The sequence below is a fragment of the Phaethon lepturus genome, unplaced genomic scaffold, assembly GCF_000687285.1.
Source record: "Phaethon lepturus isolate BGI_N335 unplaced genomic scaffold, ASM68728v1 scaffold11567, whole genome shotgun sequence".
In the NCBI taxonomy this organism is placed as follows: Eukaryota; Metazoa; Chordata; class Aves; order Phaethontiformes; family Phaethontidae; genus Phaethon; species Phaethon lepturus.
The window spans coordinates 17,541-40,183 of record NW_010554058.1 but is presented as its reverse complement, the minus strand read 5'-3'; the positions used below and the strand labels follow the sequence as shown (position 1 = coordinate 40,183).

The window sequence follows — 22,643 nt, the reverse complement described above, 5'->3', positions numbered from 1 at the left end:
TTACAAAAACTAAGGAAATTAAAAAAACTTATTTCACTGACACTTTGACACTTCAGTTGTTCCACAGTGGACTCTCGGTTTTCTTCTAGAGAGGTTCATCAAAGCACTCTATATGTGTGTCTCATCAAAATTGCTGATGTGAGGAGTTAAACCTCAGATGTTGCCATGTTCACAGGCCTCTGAAACTCTGTAGATCTCATAAGCTAAAATCTTCTTTTCTTAGTGAAAGTTTAGATAGGTTCAAGGGGATACTGGAGATGTACCTTTAAGAGGAGTCTACTCAGGAATATTTAATACACAAAATCACATCTGTCTCAGGAAGTAACCTGAATTGCAGGTAGCTGGAGCGTGGATGGTAGCAGGAGAGAGTATTGTGTATGCTTGTCCTGTTCTTACTCTGTGTATCTGTTCATGGCTGCCACTGCTGGAAGCATGACGCTGAGCTGGATCAATCTTTGGTCTGATCTGGTATGAATGAAAAAAAGAGGATGTCTCACTCTAAGTGTTCTTGCTGTCTCTTAGTGATCAGTAATTTCATATGACTAGGAAGAAAGAACAGGCGGAAAGATTTGAACTGCTGATATTGAAATTGAAACAGCCACCCTACTTACGCCTTTCATTAGTTCCCAGAGATCCACCTAACAGGACAAACTTGTTTGTAAGGCTTCATGTGATTCATTGATAAGATACATCTTGGTGGCTGGCACTGTTAACTCTTTGGTTGTGGCCTATCACAATTTTGCATTTAATCACTTTAAAGGGATTAGTTCTTGATGTTCATTTTTCATTTCTTTTTTCTTCGGACCGAAACTCCTAGGGATTGTTTAATCTTCAACCTTAAGAATTTTACTAAGGAAAAATTACGGTTTTGTTATTGCCTTCTGATTTGGTAGACAAGAAACATTCATAGCTGTAGTCTTACAGGTTGTACTGCTTTGGTTGGCATCACCAGTGACATTTCCATTCAATAGTTGCACGCAGTACTGATACCATGAAACAGAATTTAAGTTCATCATAGCTGCTCCAAAGGCAACCTGGTATCTACCAGATGATCTTCACGGGAAGCCTGAAGAACAGTTACACTTTCTCTTTCATGGGTGACTTTTGATTAATCTGGATTTGTCTTGTCCTGTTTAAGGTTCTTGGAGAAGACAAGGGTATTACTCCTTCATGCTATATATAGTACATAATTATTTTCAGCAGTCTTGTGTCCTGCAGGTTCATAAAGAGACCTTAGGTCTTATTTTGTCAAGGCAGTAAACGCTTTCTTCCTCGAAAATGGGGAATAGATTTTGGTCAAAAATAGATTTTTTTTTTTTTTTTCTGTTGCTTTTCAGTTACTAGCTGAATTTATTGATACCGCTTGGAAGATCCTTAGTTCCTTCCATCGCTATCCTGCAAAGTCTTCTGTATAGTTACCACTTCCCTTGGGTATAGTCAGAGATTGATAAAATTTACTGCATGTTCTTGGATTTGTTTTATGAGGTTATATGAAATAACTTAAATGTGCCACCTTGCTGGGACACATCCACAGCTGAAGGGTGTTGGCAAAGATCCCACTTACTGTTAGGCTGGGTAATGAGAGGAATTGGTTGCCTCTGGAAGTTCTGATGTGGAAGGATGACAGTCAACCTGCTATCCTGAGGGGAAGAGTTTGGTGTTGAAATCCTGGTTCTGAAATCTCAGATGGTGCTGGTAGATATAAATACAACTGCTTATTTAGTAATAATTGCAGGATATCAAGTTTTTAATGCATTTGCTCATGTGAAAAATGGCATCAACTTTTTTAATCTCAATGTTCTTTTTCATTCTAAGAAGTGGTATCTCCTTTTGCACTATGCTGATGCAGTGATTGTTGATTCAGAGGGAAGGTTACCTACTAAACCAGCAGAGGTATTTGCTGTATCTTGTGTCCAGTGCAGCTAGACCAGACCATTTTGACTTTGTGTGACAGCACCACAGATTACAATATGAGGTTGGAAGTCTACAGGCTACATCTCTCTAACATGGAGCTATTGTGATTGCAGCTCTGACTGGGAAACTGCCAACCTTTTGCATGAAGGACACAAATAAGGGGAAGTAGGGGGAAAAAAACCTTCTTATACCAGACTTTATTTTTTTTTTCTGATTGTGATGTGTTCTGTGTAAGTGCGTAAGGTTTTTAAAAGCACTAGCAAGGCTTCATGGTGTACCTGCAAAATAGGTCAAAAGTATGTTCACCCTAAGGAGACTTGCACTAAGGCACAGGCTTATGACCAAATAAATGCTTCCAGTTGGGATGAAGTTTGGCATTCATTTTAATCTCTGGAATACTGTATAGAAACTAGCTGTGTTTCTGCTCTCTGTGTGTATCTATATATATGTTTTATTGATATATATATATGTATATAAAAATATAAAAATTCTGCATTTTTCTATGGAATTACAGTGTGCACTGTTTAACAAGTATTTGAGTTATTAATGCTAGACAGGGTAATTGAATGCCAACTGGAAATTCAAATTGATTGTCTTTTTCCTATGCTGACTAAACAACAATTTCTGTGTTTTTAATGTTTAAAAAGTTAAAAAAACCCAAACAACAAAACAACAGAAATGTTTCAGTTCAAGATGGATACACTAAAATTATTTTTAGGTAGTCACTAGGTAACTGATGTGCAACTGTTATACGCAGCAGAGAAAGTTATGTCTTAAACTCCATTGCAGTAATAAACTGTGTGTGAACAATCCGTATATGTATTTAAAGACTTAGTGATATATCAAGGTCCATATGGACTTGTGAGTCTGCCTGTGTGACTCACTGCAGGGTAAGTTTTAAATTGTGAACACCTTATCTGCTTATTAGAACTTCTGTCCAGCACTAGGCATAATACTTAACGAAGGAAGAAAGTATGTATGAAAAACTTATGACAAATGCTTTCTACACACATGTTCTTGTAGTATTTAGAACCTACTCTTGGAAGAAACCCACTGTTGTCCTTTTTGGAAAAGTGTGCGTCACTGGCATTATGTTGGATTTTATAAAAATAAAACTTTAAAAATAGGAATGGTGATTTTTAAGATCAAAGGCTAAGCACCTTTATCAAACAAGATTAGTGGTTCTATAGAAATGCTTGGGAGGGATTTATTCTCTGTGTGTATAATCCTTTAATGATAATCTGTGTTACAAATTAATCAGAAAAAGTATGAACTGTTCCTTTGTTTACAGCATTTCAAAGGCAGATGTTTCTGCAGAATTCTCATGAGCCACTAGAATCTGAGTTGATTTATAAACTGTAAGTTTTCTTTTGAAAACTGATAAGTAGCATGCCAAATTATTAGATTAGTAAGTATAACAATGATTAGGATTTTCAGTCACATTTATGAATTCACAAACTTCCCCAGGAATGCATGTAAATGACCAAGTGAATAGGTTGAATAATGAGACAGTTCTGGCAAGTTAGGTGATCTAGACTTTTCCAGAATGTCATTATTTATATCTTAACCAACAAGTAATTTTTAGAATCTGTGCATCTTTAAGAACTGAGTGATTGATAGGATTAGTAGTCCCTCAAGATTAGTCTCAGATGCAAAAAAGCAACCCCAGCCAGGAAAACAGCATGTTCATTGCTGTCTGTGGTTGGAGCATCCATGCTTTAAATGCAAAGTTTAGGAGAAGTATTTTTTTAAAGAAGAGTGTGTGTTCAGTGTCCTGGTTTCCAGAAAGCTTTCCTTGGTAATATTTTCTATTATTATTATTATTATTATTACTACTACTACTACTACAACAATATGAAGTTCTTCCTGCACAAATGCTCAGTGATCATTTTCTCATTAAGAGCATGAGAGGTTGCAAGAAAATACCAACAGTTGGATTAGAACTGTCTGTTTAAAGCAGATATGAGGCAAATATTGTTCCCTTCGGTTTTAAAAAAAAAAAGTTCTTCTCCCATTAGATATGAGAGTTACATGTGTGATGTGCTTCTGTATTACTCAAATATCTTGCACGCTGAACTTGATTTTCAAGTACAGCTACCTCCAATGTTTATTTTACTTGGTTCTTTTAAAGTGTAGCTCCAAAACTGTTAAGTGTTCTACTTGGTTTTTGTTTGTTTTTTTTTTTTTTTTCCAGACTGATCTTGATTATGTTAACAGTGTTGTTGCAAGCCTGGAAAAAGAGTAAGTTGTAATTTTAATGGGGGCCTTCTTAGCTTATTGATGGGCTTACTTTTCGGTTTTTTTCTAAATCAGGTTGTGATAAGTAATAAAAAGTATTCTGGAAGTATGAGATCATGCATTTTTGTTTCTTGGGGGTTTGGACTTTGAAACAACAATGTAATAGATGACAAATTAAGGGGCAGTGATTCAGTCAGTTAAATTGTAAAATAATAAATGGGATTAAATTATTTGATGCAACATAAACAGATGGGATTGGTTTAACATGAATGGAAACTTGTGACATCTGTGTTAGGGCCTTGTATTCCATATGTTCAAAGAGAACTATAGAAGTAAAAAATCACTAGGTTCTGAAAAGAGAAAGGCAGAAGTCGTCTTTAGAATCTAGTTAGAATTCTGATTATTGGGCAAGAGGCTATATTGCTCTGAAGAAGCAGCGAAGGAAAACAGTATCTTTTTTTTTTGTATACTACTTTTATCTTACATTCAATAAACTTCATTTCGATAAGTCGCTGTAATCAGAAATAATAACTGTACCAACAGAAAGCAAGCAAGAACTCTATAGAACTCACAGTCTCTCATGTGACTTTAGGATGTTTCTATTGACAGGTTTTCTACAGAGATCAATTCTGGCTTGGTGGAAGTAATAGCCCCTCCTGCTACTTACTATCCTGACTTGACAAACTTGAAAGAGACATTTGGAGACTCAAAAGAGAGAGTGAGGTTAGTTTATTCCTCCAGATCTTTTCCCATCTCCTCCCACACCCACATTTTTTTTGTTTATGAAATGGCAAGTGGGATGTGAATTCTTGAAATGTTTTCTTACTGTAATTCCTGAAAGTGTGGCGATGCTAAAAGTGCTCTGTGAATCCATCTTATGCCTATCCGCATGCTGTTCTGTGCATGGTCAGAGCCTAATGCTATGCCTAGTTGAATTCATTTAGTGTTAGTTTTTTGGGAGGAGAACTGAGACTTCATATATTTCTTTTGCTGCATGTAGACTTTTTTGTTTACTGTTTTTCTTCCTGAAATACAGTGTAAAACCCAGTAATTCCTGCTAATTCCTGCATTTAAAATTCACATTTTAGTGAAATGTCAAGTAGTTTTCACAAAATCAGATTCAAATGAAACCAGTTTTATGTTTGTATTAAAGCGTAAGGTGAAAGCTTTGTTCCTTTTTTTCAGACAGCAGATTTCCTGAGGGAACGATGCCAAAAGCAGCTGTCCTAACATTTCGCTAATACGCGTCATTCTTCATAGTGAAATTTACTTTGCATTGCCAGCATGTAGTGAAATACTTTTGTTTCACAATCCTTAAGCTTTTAATTTAATTTCAGATGGAGGACAAAACAAAACTTGGATTATTGTTTTCTTATGATGTATGCCCAGAAAAAGGGGGTTTATTACATTCAGGTAAATTTCTCTTCTTTGTTTTGAGACAAGTTTTCAAATGAGTCACCAGAAGTTATGCTGTTGGACACATCAGCAGGACCTACACAGAAGAGAGAGAACTTGATTCCATAGTCGAAGGAGGGTGTTAAGTGTGGAGGTTATGGTATATGAAGAAGTAATTTGTGGAGGACACTTTCAGAAGTAGAAAGCCATTTGTCCTATGTGACTTACTTTTATCTTAAGGTGCTTAGTGGTGCTTAGTAAAAAAAGTGAAGGAATGCAGACAGCTTAACTACTGTTTTTCCCTTGTCCCCCAAATGAGTTACTATTGAGTCACCTAGGCAAAAAACACCAGCATAATTTTGAGTGGAAATCAAGCTAAAATCCATTTTTACCTTCTTTTGAAGACAAGTGCAGCATCATTTTAATATAACTGTTGTGTATAGATTGTTTTCAGTGAGTTACTAGTCTTGTTTTCTTTTTTCTTTTTTAAAGAGGTTTTCAAGAACAGAGTTAAGCAATTCTTAAATTTAATTTAGCTCAAAATTGTTCCTTGCTGCTTTGAAGTAGAAGCCTTACCTACAGGTATTGCGGATTTAGTGAGTAACTGAACTTCTAATCTTTATTTAGATTTTGGGACTGTCTCCTTTGGGTATAAAGCCCCACTGATCTAGTTTTTACAAAGTTATGCTGGCTGCTCTTGGAGAGCTGTTGGAGATGCAGATCTCCTGGAAGCTGCACAGCCAATGACATGAGACAGTCTTTTTAAAACTAGGCAGTCACAGAAATACTAGTGCCAGCACAAGGGTGGAGAGCATGATTGCACTGGGAGAAAGGATAGAGGAAGCAGGATCCTTAAAGCAGTGGCCTGCACTTACTAGGAATTAAAGGGATCATAGCACCCTATCTTGGCAGTTCGTCTGCCTAGACTAGCTGATTAGCTTGGACTATGCACGTGTTCTTCTATGGGACAGCTAAAGCCAGGTGAAATGAATCCCACCTCTGTAGACAACGTGTCTCAGCTTCTTGTCTCAGGAGAAATTCTTTCAGTGATGTTAGGTGCATGAGTAAACAGTCACGTTTGCACAAAAATAATACAGATATTCTACTTGTTCTACTGATGATGTCACTTAGTCTAACATTATTTCATGGATGATTTTTTTTCTCTGAAGAGTGATGCTGGAAAAGCAGCGTTCTGAAGTAATAAGTTGAGATACATTTATGGATTCTCACTACAGAAAGATTCTGGATTAGTTATCCACAGACAAACTGTGATTCCTAAAATAGTTATTCTTGGCAATAGCGTCAAGTTTTTATAGCAGTGCTTGCATTAGAAATATATGGCTAAATGTTGGCAATATATTATAAATCAGTATTTCCTAGCTGTACTTTTTCCTATTGCTTTGCTGGTGTTTTTATTTATGTTGATATCACTGCTGCCTTCCTCTAGCTTGAAGATGACATCGTTGTCAAGCAGAATTATTTCAGCACAATAAAAAATTTTGCACTTCAGCTTGCTTCTGAAGATTGGATGATTCTAGAATTTTCTCAGCTGGGTTTCATTGGTAAGAAAATGTTCACTTCAGTAGTTTGAAAGAATACATTCATCCTCAGACTCTGTGAATTAATAGTGATCTGACTTCAAAGCTATCTTTGTACCGAAAATAAACCAAGAAGTAGAAATGCATTGGCTTTTTTTTAGGAACTCTGGTTTAACTCTTTTTTTTTTTTTTTTTCAGTTGTTTCATATACTTTTGTATGACTGAAGTAGACTTCAATTGTTGGAAAAAAGGGCATTGTTATAACCAAAAGTTAATTTATAAAAATAACAGTCGAACTGCAAGGAGTGACTTATTTTGAATTTAGCTGCCATTAAACCAAAAATGTCATTAAACCACAATTGACTGAAGTAAAAGGAAAAAAAGCATAAAAACTAACTCCACCTAAACCAACCTTGTTGCTTTTTGTGCCAATGTTTCCAAGAATCAGCAGGCATCAGTTTGTCTTGGTTACAAGGCCTGTTCTATCTCCATCTTTCTACTCCATCAAGGAGAAGTTACGGCACTGTGCTCCTTCTTGGGTGTAGTTAGAGCCTATCTGTCATTTGCAGTGAACACCAGTGAGAGGAGCTAATGGAGCATGTCGGACTGTTGTGGATTGACTACCAGGGTGCTGCTGAAATTACTTTATGGTTATTTGCTCTGTTTTACACGAATATGTTTTTGCTGAGAGGTACTAGACTCAACAGAAAAGCAATGAAAGAGAAGTTTTGAAGGGATTTTGCAAATTGAGAAGATATTTCATTACTGCAGTGATGTGTCATAATCTGTTTAAAAATGCTAAGCTAGACGTATGTGAGGAAAAATTAAAACCTAAGTCAGAGTGAGGAGTTCCCTGTATGTAGTCAACACAAGTGATTCCAATGCAAAGGCTGTAAGTTGAGCTCAGAACAGGAAGAAAATCCTACATGTAACAGATAGCTCTGTCACTGGAAATTCTTCTTGTTCTCTTGTTTTTTTCTTTGGATCTGCTTTTCCAGAGAACAGCTTCATTTTTAGCTTTGTGACCCATAATGCTAGTAAATAGTGGACATAAATCTAGATTGCAGAACCGGTAAGGTTTGCACTATGAATGGCAAGTACTTTCCTGTTCCCAGCTCAGCGTCATGTGTCTGCAAAGGCAATAGTTCCTTGACTTTCAGGGTATCAGAGATTCACTGAGTAGAAAGGAAACCAGTAGTTATCTTCTAAACATGCTGTGTTAGGGTACAAAATGGTACTTCATACATTTGCCGGTCACCCTAACCTACAGAAACAATGGAAAGGAGGAGAGGAAATGGGCAGAGGGAAGTCTCCTTATCTATCTGTCCACCACAGAACTGATCTGCTTGGTTGCCTTGGGCTACCAACAGAGATGCACTGTTGCTGAAACAGTTATGGGACTGGTTTTGTGGCCTCAGAGGTGGAGGGGAGAAACAGGAAATGGAGCTGCCTATCATGGAGAAATAAGCATTTAAATAATTTACTGGAGCTTTGGCCCTCAATAGATTTGTTTCTTCTCTTGGGGAGCCCCTTGCATCTCTCTCTGATTCTGTGGCTGCAGAGACTGGTTGAATACCAGCGTCTGATTAGGCTTTGTTTCTGCTTTTGAATAATCAAACTTAAATTGTGGGCTTAGTTGGAGATAGAGTTCTAACTCCAGTCCTAATTGCACTTTAAATGTAAATTCTCTATGAAGTTCCTGGGCTGTACAAGTAATATACATTCATTCTACGTTTGCTTAATTAAGTAGTTGAGCATACTCAAAAATTGCAGTTTTGTAAGACTGACACGTCAAAATGTGTGTAAAACCAACTTACAGTTTAGGACATGCACTGTCTACCCCATGCAGATGTATTTCAGGTCACTTATTTGTGTATTTCACACCCCTTTCTGTTCTCAGTGTTGCTATAGAGGGCACAGTGTCTAAGCCAGAAGGGGTAGGTAGATAGTTCTTAATACTGAGATTTGGCTGAATCACCTGCACACCTGTTCAAAAATATTTTAAAGTTGTTTTTCTACACTGTCTATATACTTCTTATCAGTGTAGGCTCTGAAAATAGTTGTAGCTAAATTTAATTGTTAGCTTCTGCTGCTTGCATCCCTGTTCTTTGTTCCTTGTGTCATATTTGCTTGCCTCCTTTTAAAATTAGATGGTATCAGAATTTCAGCTCCATTTAGCTATGGCTACACATCTTAATGTTGCTTTTCTAGCTAGAAAATTAAATTAGATTTTTTTTCTCCCAATTTAGCTACTTATCCTGCTTAAGTTTTGAGAGAAAAATTAGTATTCATGAAATTGACTAAAACTTCTGGCTTTGAGACACATTGGTGTGCTATAACCATATATTGCATAGAAATTTTATGCAATTAATGTAGATTTGCCTCATCTCTGCTATCACTGTATGGACCTTGATGCAGACTGAATCTATGGTAATTTGGTAATGCAGATAGCTATGGGGAAGAGCAAAAGTAGTTGTGTGTAACTGGGGATGAGTTCTATGTGTAGATCTCTAAGAGAGAAAGTAGAACACTGAATTGCCTAGATGCTACTGATTTAGAAATGATCTCTAAAAGAGACATGTGGCTAATTCACTGTAAGCTATTGGAAACCTTGATCAGCTTGCAAGTTCTGCTAGGTAAAAATGCTTTTTTGTCATAGTGTATTTCTGAACTGAAAATCTGATTTATGCAAGTACTACATGAGGAAGTAGCAAATGCAGCTATTTAGGCTGACAGCAGGATTATAGAATTCTGTCACCTCTGCCACAGAGCAGAAGTTGCTTCCTTTGGATTTTTTTTGATGCTGAAAGCATAGTCTTAAGTGCTGTCAAGTATCTACTAAATAATGGGTGAGACGTATGCTGTTTCCCTAAGAAGCTCTGTAGAAGGAGATGCATCCTGTGCTCTTCTGGATTCTGGATTGCACTGTGGTCCCAGACACAACATAGGAAAGTCCTACTAGCTTTTTATCAGAAATATTGATTTGTCTTCCAGCTGCCTGTGAGCTGAAGTGTTTTCCAGAGGATCTCCAATACTCTGTGCTGTAGTTACAATGTCAGCTGTTGCAAATTTTTAATGGAGCTGCCTGAAATTAGCCTTTTGGTCGTCTTAGCAGTTCTTCTGTTCTATCTTACTGTGCCCCGATGTTTTAAGGTCTGTTGTTCTGATTACTTTAAGTTCATCTGATTACAGTTTTGCTCAAGCTGTCCACATAGTTGAAGTTTAGGGAAGAGTAGATTAAGTCAAATATTTGAGATTTAAATAACTTCAAAGAGGATCTGGTTTTAATGCCAGTAATTTGCATATCATTAACAGGGAAGACATTGAAAGACTTGAATTATAGTTAGAATATGTGCTTGCAGGTATAAAGTTATTGTTGGTGTAGACTGAATACATTTAACATGATGCTTATGTGGAGGAATGCAAATGAATGATTTAGATATTTGCAGTTCAGAGAACTGTAGAAAACAAAGTTTTTCATTTTGTGTGTGTCTTGTACTTGCCAACAAAATACTGAGAGGGCCAGGATAGTTCACTAAGGATAGCATTTAAATGGACTGAGGATCAGATAGAAGTCTTGGCAGGGCACAGTAAATAGCAGAACATGTTCCACAATTTATTTTTTTTTTTTTCATTCCTGGCTCTCACTTTTACCAATACAGATAAATAATGTGGAGAAAGTTGTCCGCATCTTGTAAATCTCTAGGGATTTATGGAGCAAGATTTTACCTTTTGTGTCTTAATTCTTTTGGATTTGAAGTTTCTTTCCAAGGGTAGGTTGTATGCACCCAGAATCTGAAACCTCTGAAATTTTGTCAGTAGTCTCCTTGATTTATGTCTGTTCTCATGCACTGTACCAAGTACATGAACATGCTAAGATGAGCATTACACATTGTCTTTGGTTTGAGGCAGCGGGTGTTGATTGCAGTTTTTGCTTAGGTCTCTTTGGCTTGGTGATTTTTGACTGCCTATTGGGGATGGCCAGTGGGCAGTCTGTAGGCTGGATTTGGATGGCATCTCATTGGCTTCAGAGCTCACAGCACTTTCCTAACCTGCAGCTGCACGGGAGGACTACAGGACCTTGGCAAAAGCTGATTCTTGTTCTTGGGCTATGACTATGCCCTTGGGAAGCCAGGCTGCAGCTGCTACCTTTGCTCAGGAGAGGCTAGGCAAGGCCTTGGCTGGTTTGGATTCAGAGGGTCTGTGGTGTTGGATCTGTGGAGTAGGAGTTGTACTGGGCTGCTTTCCATCACAGGGAATAGCTGTGGACAGTCAAGGGTCCAGAGCTTTGAAGACCTGTTTTACCAGGGGCTTCACTGCAGAGGCCTGTCTTTGAGCTGGTGTAGGAAGAATGTTCTGGGAGAGAAAAGAGACACTGATCCTCGGCAGTACTGCTGTGCTGTACTGGTGGTGTCCTGAGACAGAAATGACAGATGAGGGTTGCTGTGTTGCACTGAAGGACAAGGAATTGGGGCAAAGCTATGCCACGCTGCATGTGGAAGGTGGTGACAGTATTTCAGCAAGTAGTGTGTGGATATCTGTCCTTTGCTTAATGAAGGGAGACGAGGACTTGTCTCAAGAACAGGGTGTTGCTTGTTCGTCTTCACTCCAGTGATTATTACGGGCTAAAGTTAGAAGGCTTTGCCTGTGCTGTTGAACCCTTCCACGGTGCTGGGCAGTGTAATGTAGAGAGACCAGTTGGGTCTGAAGATGCTAGTGTGGGTACAGACAGCTGTTGCTTACCTAGCATATTCTGTCTAGTTGCAGTTGGATGTATTGGTCGTTTTTTTTCTTTGTTTTTGTTTGGGTTTTTTTTTCCTGGTGCGTCCTGTGACATCACCATGTTAACTAGATTATTCCCTGAGTCAGGGATGGTTGACTGCGTGGCTGACAGTAGCATGCCAGTCTAGGCCTAGAGGAAAGTGCCTCTGAGCCTATACAAGTTTGCAGTATGGAAGTAAATAATTTGCTTGTTGATATTCTCTTTCTATTTTAGATGAAATTAGAATAACTTAAATTAGGGAAAAGAGTAAATTCCTACTCTTATCTTCAGTCTTGTTTTCTGCTTATTTAACGGTAGGTAAAGGTCCTGTACCTGAACACTCAGCTTTTAAGTGACATGGTCTGTGAGTGTCTTTTAACCATAGATGACAACTGAAGACTGTAATCCTTGTGGTCTTCAAAAGATGAGCTAGTCAAAGGAAAAAATGTATAGTGTGGTTCTATTGTTCTGTCCTTGGGTAGAAGAAGAAAAGGATTCTGGAGCATCAGGGCTGTGCGTACCTCCTGGAAGAAGATAAACTGTCTCTTCAGTCAGTGTGTTTCCATTGAGATTGGAGCAATAATGGGGGAATGTTGTTGTCTTCTGAGTTGCATGCTATTGTACATCTCTTGCCAGCACATGGAAGGGTCGACTTCATATGGAAGTAGGTGTGACTGACAGACTACTTCAGCAGGTGTCATCTAGAATTGATGGTTTCAGTCCCATAAGCATCCCAGAAATATCTGATTAGTTCAATTTTTCAGCTGGTGTTTTACTAGGGTTTCTCATATTTTTCTCTTCTCCTGCCCCATGCTATTGAAAGCAGTAGGCAGAGATGAATCACCAGGAAAACTGGGAGTTCGTTTAGTTGGAAGTGTGACAAGCTGAAAGAGCTGTTATTCTGCATGAATATTTTACACAACGTTGTACAAATCACGTGATTGCTTCCTACCCATTTTTAAATATTTACTTCCGCAAATAATTTTAAACAATATGACAGCAATATAATGTGTAAATAATAACAATATACTAATAAAAATCATAGCATCTTTCTTATATCTTTAAAGAAGAAAGCTTTGCAGTTGTCCCCAGTTTAGTGGGAGCTTCAAATTTTAAGTTACAGAGTATTTTCAAATGTACATGCCTATTTGAGAACCTCATTGCAACAAGCACTTACAAATAATGTCAATGTTTTTGCTTTATAAACAGCCAAATACAAGGTTGTTGTACGGGGTAACTTTGAGATAGCGATGTCAGATCAGTTAATGTCCTACCACATTTACTTCTCCACCCCACTGTGTGAATGGTCTGCTTTATGAATATAGCATCATTCCAACAGGTGAAATAATTGGGACTTTTGTCAGATGCTCCTTCTGTATTTATTGCACTGCATCATGATGTAGCCTCACTCAGATCTCTCCAAACTAATCTCAGAATTCCAAAGTATTGTTTCATTGGGTATGTTCTTATCCAATTTCATACAAGTCATAAGGCAATAAGATCCCATTAGACCCATTTTCTGGACAGGACAAGGCCCTTTAGGTGATTCCCTAAGTATGTATCCTGTTTTTGAGAAAATAAAGCATCTTGCGCTTTGAGGCCCTAGTATTCTCAAAGGATATCTCCAGGTGTAAGAGTCTGATACCTAGCAGTGTCAGAACACACATAGAAGGGCTCCTGCAACTTGGATATTTTTAAGAGAAAGCATCATTGTTGCTAATCAACCTGGCATTCTATATCTACTCTGAGATATTACATAATATGCCAGGCTCTGTCACCTGTTTCAGCAGAGATATTTTCCATCACTGTTACAAGAGGGATTTGAATGCCCAGCTCCTTGTTTTTTGTTTGCTTTTTTTTTTTGCTGCCTTGAGATAATCGCCTATGAATTAAAGACTTCAGTGAGCCTCAAAAGAAAGAGAAGTAACTCAGTAGCAAGCATGTACATTCACAATGAAAATGTATGTTCCTAATCATTTAAGACTAGGTAACTTTTTACCTTTTTTGTAGTACTGGTTAAGGGTGGTACTTCAGCTATATTCTCTCTTTTGTTTATATAAATGTGAACATCCTCCTTAATGGCTAAATAAGGTAGACTGCTTGTGCCATTTCTTCATTTCCACTCAGCCACCTGCTCAAGTGGAGTGCTACACTGCTGATAGTTTTTAAGCTTCATACAAAACGTTGTTCCCTATTTGTTTGCCATCCAGACTAGCCTATAAAGCTCCTTAGTGGCTGTTCCAAAGAAGTTTGTCATCTTGTAGATGAGAACCAAATCCCATTTTCTAATGAGTGTGGGAAGTGTTTTTGCCACCTCAGAGAGGAACCTATTCTTAATGTCTACTCCAGCTGTTCTTTCTAAATGTAGAAGGAAAAAGTATTAGGACCTCTACTACTTGTGGAACTTGTTATTTAAAAAGCCTATGAAGGCCTTGTAGATTATAAGTGGAAAAAAACCCACATTTCACATGCCTAAGTGCTGTGTTTTAGTGTGTTGTACAGAACTCCCAAGTGTGGACAGACAGACTTGCGTTGGAGAAGAGCTTCTATTGGACTCTCATTCATTAATGCACATGTGCCCCAAGAGCCCATGCCTGTCTTAAGTCAGCACTGCCCACACCTCAGCACCATCTGCAGAACTGAATCACTTCAGCCTGTGTCCTCCTAAGAGATTCATTGTCATACAATGTCTTTCTCCCTTGCCTCCTCCATTGTAGCCTAGCAAAGTAGACGCAGACTTCATCTGCAAACCTGATGATGTTTTCTGAATCTGCCACCAATTTTGGAATTGCCTTTGGAAGTTTAGTTGGCACGCAGTCCCTGATACAAGCACTTGTCAGTCCGTCTTCAGCCTTGGACTGCCCCACTCCCAGTTACATGTTGCTCCTGGTAGCAGTGTCTTCATACAAGGCACCTTTCTTAAGTACTGCATTCAGTTTAACAAAATGTCGCAGTGTATTGGCAACCTTTCTCTTCAGACACCTGTACTGGCAGTAAGTGTATTCCACAACCGTGGAGAAAGTTGCTCTTGTTGACAGTAAATAGAATTTCTTCATCAACAGTAAGTTTCCTTCTTTTGCCAAGGTCTCCTTTAAGCCTCACAGTTTGCAGGGTTCCCAAGAATCCTGTAGCACAGTGCCACCCAGAAGTTCATCTGTACTTGACCAAGCAGTATGCTTTCTTGGAAGCCTCAAAGTCATGGCAGTACTTGGTGAAGTTCTGCAGTTTTTGTTTGTGGGTGGGACTTAGACTTTCTACTGGGCAGCTGACTCTGAGTGTGCCTAGTTGGAAATGCCATCAGTTTACTGATGGCCTATGCATTTCAGAAAAAACTCTGGGTGCTGCTATGTGATGTCTCTTTCGAGTTGTGTTGTCTCTGGTTATGTTCTAGTAGCTTCCTTCTTTCCCTTTGGTTTTGTACAGAGAAGGATCTGGAGTCAGTGGTAGGTGTTCCATCTCTGCTTTTTGTACCTGCAAAAGCTGAAATTGTGTGGCTGGGCAGATAATACTTGCAACAGCTCCTTGTCCCAGATGCTTGAAGCTTACATGTGGCATGGAGAATAATAGACACAAATCCCTATTTCTTTCTCTATTTTTGCAGACCAACAATTTCTGTTTTTAAAGAGACTGTGTTGTATATGTTGTATATTTTGATAGCACGAATATATATTACAATGAGTTCTTGTGTTGAATAGTTGTTTTACTTAGTTTTGCATAGCTGAAAGGTGTGGAGCTTTGGGACATAAAACCATTGAGATTTCAAGTTGCTCATTGCTAATGTTTCTTGTCTTGGCACAAGCTTGTCTATTGTCACACTGATTTCAAAAGACAATGTTATCTTTAATCTAATATAACTCCAGTTATTCTTAATGTCATCACAGGTAAAATGTTCCAGTCCCCAGATATCACTCTTATCGTAGAGTTCATATTTATGTTTTATAAGGAGAAACCTATTGATTGGCTCCTGGACCATATCCTCTGGGTGAAAGTGTGTAACCCTGAGAAAGATGCTGTAAGTTTGTTTTTATTCTAAAGCTTCTAAAATGTTTTCATGATGGTGAATGAGTTGGTTTTGGTGAGCTGGAGGCTAGCGTACTGTATATTATGGTTACTGCATGTCCTGAAAGAATCTTTCTTCCTACCAAGTTTTTGATCTCAAAAAGAACTTCAGAGAGACAGTTCTCAGAGGCATTATAAGTGTTATTGTTTCAGATTTTGGAGGTGGATGCAGCAGAATGAAAAGACAAAATTAGTCAGTCTGTGTCTGTAACAGGGCTGAAATAAACTCATTCACGTAATTCCCCCTGACGTTCTGAAGAATGCCGCTGCTTGGATCACAGTCACAGAGGATGTTCCAAATGGGGAATAAACTTTGTATTTTGGTCCTTCATTTCTCAAGTAGCACCCTTGATGAAAGACTGAATAAACAGGTCCTGTGCAAGCACCTTGAATAGTATCATATTAGCACAGCAGTCTTGGTAGATTCTGAAATGAAAAGAGGAACAACTGGATAAATAGGTCTGGTTCTTGTTGAGTCTTTTTGGTTCATGTAACACCACATGCAGGACAAAGTCAGCAACCTTGTGTTGGTTTTGCTAATGTGATTTGATTTTTCTTTTTTTTTTTCCTTACCCCATCTCCCCATTTCAGAAACATTGTGATCGACAGAAATCTAACCTACGGATACGCTTCAGGCCTTCTCTTTTCCAGCATGTTGGCCTCCACTCCTCTCTAGCAGGGAAGATCCAGAAACTCACAGTTAGTAGCTAAAATTTTCCTTCCTTTCCAGAGCAGGCTGATTAAATGAAAAACGTAGTTCCCTTTGTGAAAATAGGTATTTTGTTGTTGTCTGGCATTTTGAAGCATCTTATATATTACTCCAGTTGGGATGAAATCTGATTTAAACTGGTTACTATCAAGTATAAGAAGTGCTAATCTCATCTTATTTTTGTTGATTTTTGCTAGGGGATGGTTTTTCTAATTTTTTTTACTTTAATGGCATTTTCATTTTATTAATCAGTCCAAGATCTGGTACACCCCAAAATGAGTAATGCATTCATTTTCCATTTTATGCAAGTGTTTGTTTTAAGTATAACCACTTGGGAAAAGAAGTAATAAAACAGGTTGTCTGACCAGCATGTTGTTTGTCTGTCTTTGAATTAGGATAAAGACTTCCTGAAACCATTACTGCATAAAATCCACGTGAATCCACCTGCAGAGGTTTCGACATCTTTAAAAGTCTACCAAGGGCATACACTAGAGAAGACCTACGTAGGGGAAGATTTTTTCTGGGCTGTCACACCAGTTGCTGGGGATTATATTCTATTTAAATTTGACAAGCCAGTCAATGTAGAAAGGTTAGTAATTATTTGCTGTTGGTCTCCTATCTAAAGCTGCTTGTTTGCCAAGAATGCCTGAAAATAGAATTTGGGGCTGTCATTATAAACTAAAGTGAAATGACATAGGGTTTGTGGAGTTCAGCTGAACCTATATTCATTAGTGTCTTCCCTCTAATTCTTTTACTACTGTAAATTTTGTCTTGCTCTTTTTTTATGGCTTTATTTAATTATTTATTTAATCCAGAACCTTTTTGATAAATGTAATTCAAAACCAGTGCTTCTCTGGCAGTTCATAAGAGAATTTAAAAGAAGCCAATTTGATTCTATTTGTGTTTGGTTGGTCTGCTTCTAATTACAGAGCAATTGTACAGCATGGTGTGTGGTACAGTATGTTGTGCCCTGCAGCGTTGATCCCTTGATTGTCCAGATCAGAAATCTTGCTGGAGCATATCATGATGTCCCCAGACCTGAAAGTTGGGAACTCTGAAGGGTAATGTTTTTCAGCTGTAGCTTTAGGGCTTGAAAAAAGTCACCATGCTAAGACTCCAAGATGACCTACTGAAAAAAACTAAAATCTAACAACAAAAAAAGGGGGGGGGTGTGCCCTTGAAATACAAATATCTCTGATTTTAGAGGACTGAAGGTGACTTCTTTTTAGCTACTAGTCAGATTAAATAAGGATAATAGAGTTTGTGCATTAGAGTGTAGATGTCCTTTAGTTTTATTGAGACTCATTTGCTGCTTCGCTTTTTACTGTCTTGCCAACATAGTAGTCCAAGACTTATAAAATCAGTTGTTTATTTAGCATCTGTTTAAGTGTTGCTATGTTAGTGGATTCCTTTTCTCCTTTCTTCACATACTTTATGTGTTCTTTTGAGACCAGTACCTATAGTCCAGTAGAGCAAAGTTTCTTTGGATCAATTTGACTGGATGCTTTTCTTGTGAAGCAGCCCTTTTTGCAGTCCTGAACTGAATCCAGTTAGTCAACTTCTGTGCCTTGGCACGTAATCAAAAGCTAAGTCTTCACCTTGGCTTAGCATAACAGTGAGGATCAGTAGTTTCCTTGTCATTATGTTGTTCCAAACTAGTCTGACCTATGAAACTCAAGTTTGTCATTTGAGATGTCAAATTACTCTTTCAGTTGATTGCTATGCTTTAAGAGACTTTCCTGGTTAGTTTTCCGGGATACATGTGTTGAGGAATGTGACTGCCATACCTCCTCGGATTAAAAGCTGAATCTTTTTTATCCTGTGCCAATAGTTTAAAAAAATATATAATTTTCAACTCAGATATATGAATTCACTGATTTCTTTTTGATCAAATTTTCCTTTTCAAAGTTATGAAGTAAATGTCCAATTTGTGTGTTTGGTTTTGTTTTTTTAAAAAAGAATGATATGCATCTACGTTATGAATAGGGTAACTGTAAGCAGCAAATGTTGATCTTGTGTGGATTAGGATGAATCAAATGGAAAGCATTGCTAGCAAGTGTCAGAGGTCAGCACTGTTACTTAAAAAATGGCATGCACAGGTCTTATGAAAATATTTTTTGATATGTATTACCTTAATGGTGAGGTAATTGGGGGAATGAGTAAGTACTAATTATCTGTGCAAAAGATGGGAAGATAGTATTTATTGTTGTGCCCCGGAAAATTGTAGCTAGGCCTAAGGTAGTTATATCCACCCGCTGTGTTAAGAACAGTCCCAGCAGTAGAGGGTGATATGATTTTGTTGTTGTTCTTATTTCTATTTATTGAGGAAATGCTTTTTAGTTTTAGAAGAAAGGGGACATTGTGTATTCTGTTGCTTCCTCAAAGGAAGTCCACCAATTAGAATGATGCTACCTGCTCAGACTTCAGCTTAATATTGTTTGAGCTATCATTGTAATCCATTTCAAAGTTTATTATGATATTAGCTTCCATTGCCACAGTGTCCTCAAAAGTGCAGTATTTTGCCTTTCTGAAGTCAGTGGCTGATTAGGGCCACAGATGTTGTAATTTCAAATTGCTGGGGACTTGTTTTTGTTTGTCAACTTAACATCAGCAGCAGCAGATTTTGGTAGATGAAGGTCAAGTGGAGCAATGATGTTTCCTGATATTTCAGGGATCCTTGCTGAGGCAGTCAAAAATAAAACTGTGACTTGCAGGTTGAAACATAAAAAAACAAGTGAAAATAGGAGGACTTACATGGTGGGGAGATATATCTGATTGTGGGAAATAAGAGTAGAAAATACACTTTTGAAAGCCATCTTGTGTTTGTGAAGGGGTGCAACAGGTTTTTTCTTTTTTCTTTTTGAAGTTAATAGAAAAGCTGTTTGAATTTACAGAAAATTTTGTCTGCCAAGTCAGTTTGAGGTGCAGCTGCTTAAGAACTCCCATAGTAAATCTTGATAAACAAGGTTTTTAATGGAAAAATTGACCACAACTCTGAATGAATGGCAGGTCTGTTGCACTGTGACAGAGCACTAACTTGTTCCTATAGTTTATTTTTCCATGCCAAACGTTTTGCTGAACTGAATTTAAATTTTCTATTGAGTATAGCAGTTCAGTAATTAGCTTTCATTAAGTCCTCAAATATTTCATTTTTGAGATCTGAGAATATTGTCAGGGATAACCCTGGCAAGGGCCTCTTAATAGTTTAAAGTGAGAACTGAACTCACTTTGAGCAGAAAGTAACATCTGTGGCTATTTTGTGCAAGACCTGCTTGGCAGATCCCTGCTGAATATTGAATAGTCAAATAGATGGTGCTTGTCCTAAACCACACCTGGAGAACAGGGATGTGTAAATTGAAATTGTCTAATGCTCATTTTAGTAACAGTTCTTGTACTGAACCTTTTTTTTCCGCAAGCAAAAGATCTTCAGCCACAATACTTGAAGTCCCTTAATAATAAGCTAGGATCTCATTTGTATTTTTGCAATAAGATACATACCTCTCTTCAGTAGCATATCCTTGAGAATGAAAGTAGATCCACTGACTTTCCTCTTAAAAACAAATTACACAGCAGTGTTGAAGGTGTGGTTTGGTTTGTTGTTGGTTGGGTAGTGTTTTTTTTAAATAAATGCCTGGACTGTTTTCTAAATGTTCAAAACAGCCTACATTGTAAAGAAATACTGAATTTCCGTTCCCTTAGGCTGTTATATAATTATTGAAATCCACATTGCTATTTTGGTATGTACACTGTCGTTCCAAGCACACATTTAATTATTAAAACTGACAGTTATATTTAAGAGTTTCTTTATGGAGCGTACATTATTACTATTTTAATGCTAGCACAGAATGTAAATTCATTTTCCTCGCTATAAATAAGAGATTCAAGATACTTCCATTCTTTACTAGTTAATCTTTTTCTTCAGAGATGTCAGTGAGGAATGTTGTACCTGAGCAGCTCATTGTGAAGAGAATTTTGATTTTAGACATTGCTTTGTTTGAGGGTTTTTTGTATGTAGGAAGCTCTGAAATACTGGTGGATGAGTAGTGGATCTTGAACAGAGGTCCTAAATTTTGAATGTGATCCTGATTTAAAAAAACCCAACATAAATAACACATCCCAGAAAGACCAGCACTTAAGTGATGCTGGTGTCCATCATCATCATAATCTCTTTTTTGACTGCCTAAGTTTGAGACCTCCCTATAGATGTGATTGACACAAATCAGATACTGTTTTCAAAGAACATGTGCACTAATACATTGAGGAAGCCCTTGGAAGAACATAATCTATTGCTGTTTTGATTACATTATGTTTACATGTGTCAGCCTTTCTGCAACAGAAATTTAGAATGGATATTTCTAAAAATAAAGGGCTTCAGGTTTGTTTCAGTATAAATTGCTTTCAAATGCGGACCTTTACTAAAAAGAATAAAAAGCTGCAGGAAGAGACAAGGATGTATTTTATACTGTGGAAAGGAAAAAAAAAACCAAAACCTACCACCAAAACCCAACCCCCACCCCAACCATACCAGTAGATATATCTGAATTTCCCTTATATTCTTAAAATACGAGTCTCATCCATTCTTTTATGTAACAGCTTGGTAGTGTTACTTTGAATATTTGCAAAAGGATTAGCAGAATTTGGGGGGTGTGTGTGTGTGTGTTGTTTTTTTGGTGGGGTTCCCCCCCACTGCTTTTAACTCTGTAGTTACCCCATAGTTGTGTTCTTCTTTTAGCAAGTTATTGCTAAATCCTAATGTGACACTGATTATTAATAAAGTGATTTTATGAGGTAGAACTTGCAGTCTGGAATTTCAACTTTAAACTGAAATCTTAATCCTTTGGCAAACCAGCTTGTAGATTACATTTACTTCTTTGTGTTCTGTTATTGGCAGAGATACTGGATGTACAGTATTTGAGACTAATAATCTAATTTTCCATGTTGTTGACCCTGGAATCCCAGGGAACATGTGATGTTAACCTCACATGCATTTCCTATGGCATCTTCTCACAACATAGAATTCTCACTCACGCAAGAAATACGTATTTTTGACTATTTGAGCTAGAAAATCAATGTCTTCAGTATGAAGAGTATCTCAACGGGCTTCTGGTAACTAAACATATACATTACGTTGTCTGCTTTGAAATTAGTGTGACAGAGCTGAAAAATACCTGCATGAAAAGTGACTTGCTTGTTGCTTGCCTGTTATTACTGCCACTTCATTGTAAAGGAAAATAAACACAGCTTTTAAAACAGGTTCTCTAGCAGTGGGAACTTAAAAGGAATTTAATTTTTTTTTTTTTTAAGTAAAACAAAGTTACAAAAAAAAAAAAGTATCATAGCAGTTGGTCATGTATGTATTTAAAATGTAGTTAATTATCCATCCTATGGGATGCAAGTCCTCCTGTGGGTAGAGATACACAAAATCAAATGCATTACAAGGGAAAAAAAGACCTTCTACAGCTTTCCAAAACTGGCAGTGAAATAGAACTTTCTCATCATTTGGTTTTGCAGTAACAACCACTTAAAACCTAGGGAACTGTAAAATTGTTTGGGTGTTAGATTAATACAGCTGTAACTTGACTGATGTATAAGCTGTTCTTTGTTCATAATCACTGTTCAGTGTAGAAACTCTCCTTCAGCGCAATGCAATACATTCAGCCTTTCTTGGGCAATTTTAGCTGAAGGAACACATGTGTGCATACACAGACCTAGTGTATGATTTAGAAATAATCTTTGTTCTGATTATAAAGATATAATATATGTTATTAAACTTGAAACATCATCTTCATTTTATTAAGCTTTAATGGTATTGTCAGTTGATGGGAAATACTTGAAAGTCTCAATTTATTATTTTAAATGTTTTGGTGTTTGTCAGTATATTTCAGGTGTGATAATATTTTTAGTGTTTATAAAAAAGAGAATACGAGGACTTGGTTTCTGTGTTTACATAAGCTTCTGTACTAATGAGTAGAACATCCTCAAATGGATGCACTGACAGCAGGGATTTGGCAGGCAGGCTCCCAGCCAC

The 22,643-nt window shown here is 37.5% G+C and overlaps 1 protein-coding gene across 1 annotated transcript in view; it reads left to right on the top strand.

Moving 5' to 3' along the window:
* MGAT4A (mannosyl (alpha-1,3-)-glycoprotein beta-1,4-N-acetylglucosaminyltransferase, isozyme A) overlaps positions 1-22,643 on the top strand; it is a 46,674-nt gene that overhangs the window by 13,007 nt on the left and 11,024 nt on the right. Inside the window, exons 4-10 of the mRNA XM_010291704.1 lie at positions 4,109-4,155; positions 4,762-4,875; positions 5,490-5,565; positions 6,995-7,109; positions 15,729-15,859; positions 16,498-16,605; positions 17,011-17,204. Of these exons, the coding sequence (XP_010290006.1) occupies positions 4,109-4,155; positions 4,762-4,875; positions 5,490-5,565; positions 6,995-7,109; positions 15,729-15,859; positions 16,498-16,605; positions 17,011-17,204 (785 nt within the window). The remainder of the gene's footprint in view (positions 1-4,108; positions 4,156-4,761; positions 4,876-5,489; positions 5,566-6,994; positions 7,110-15,728; positions 15,860-16,497; positions 16,606-17,010; positions 17,205-22,643) is intronic.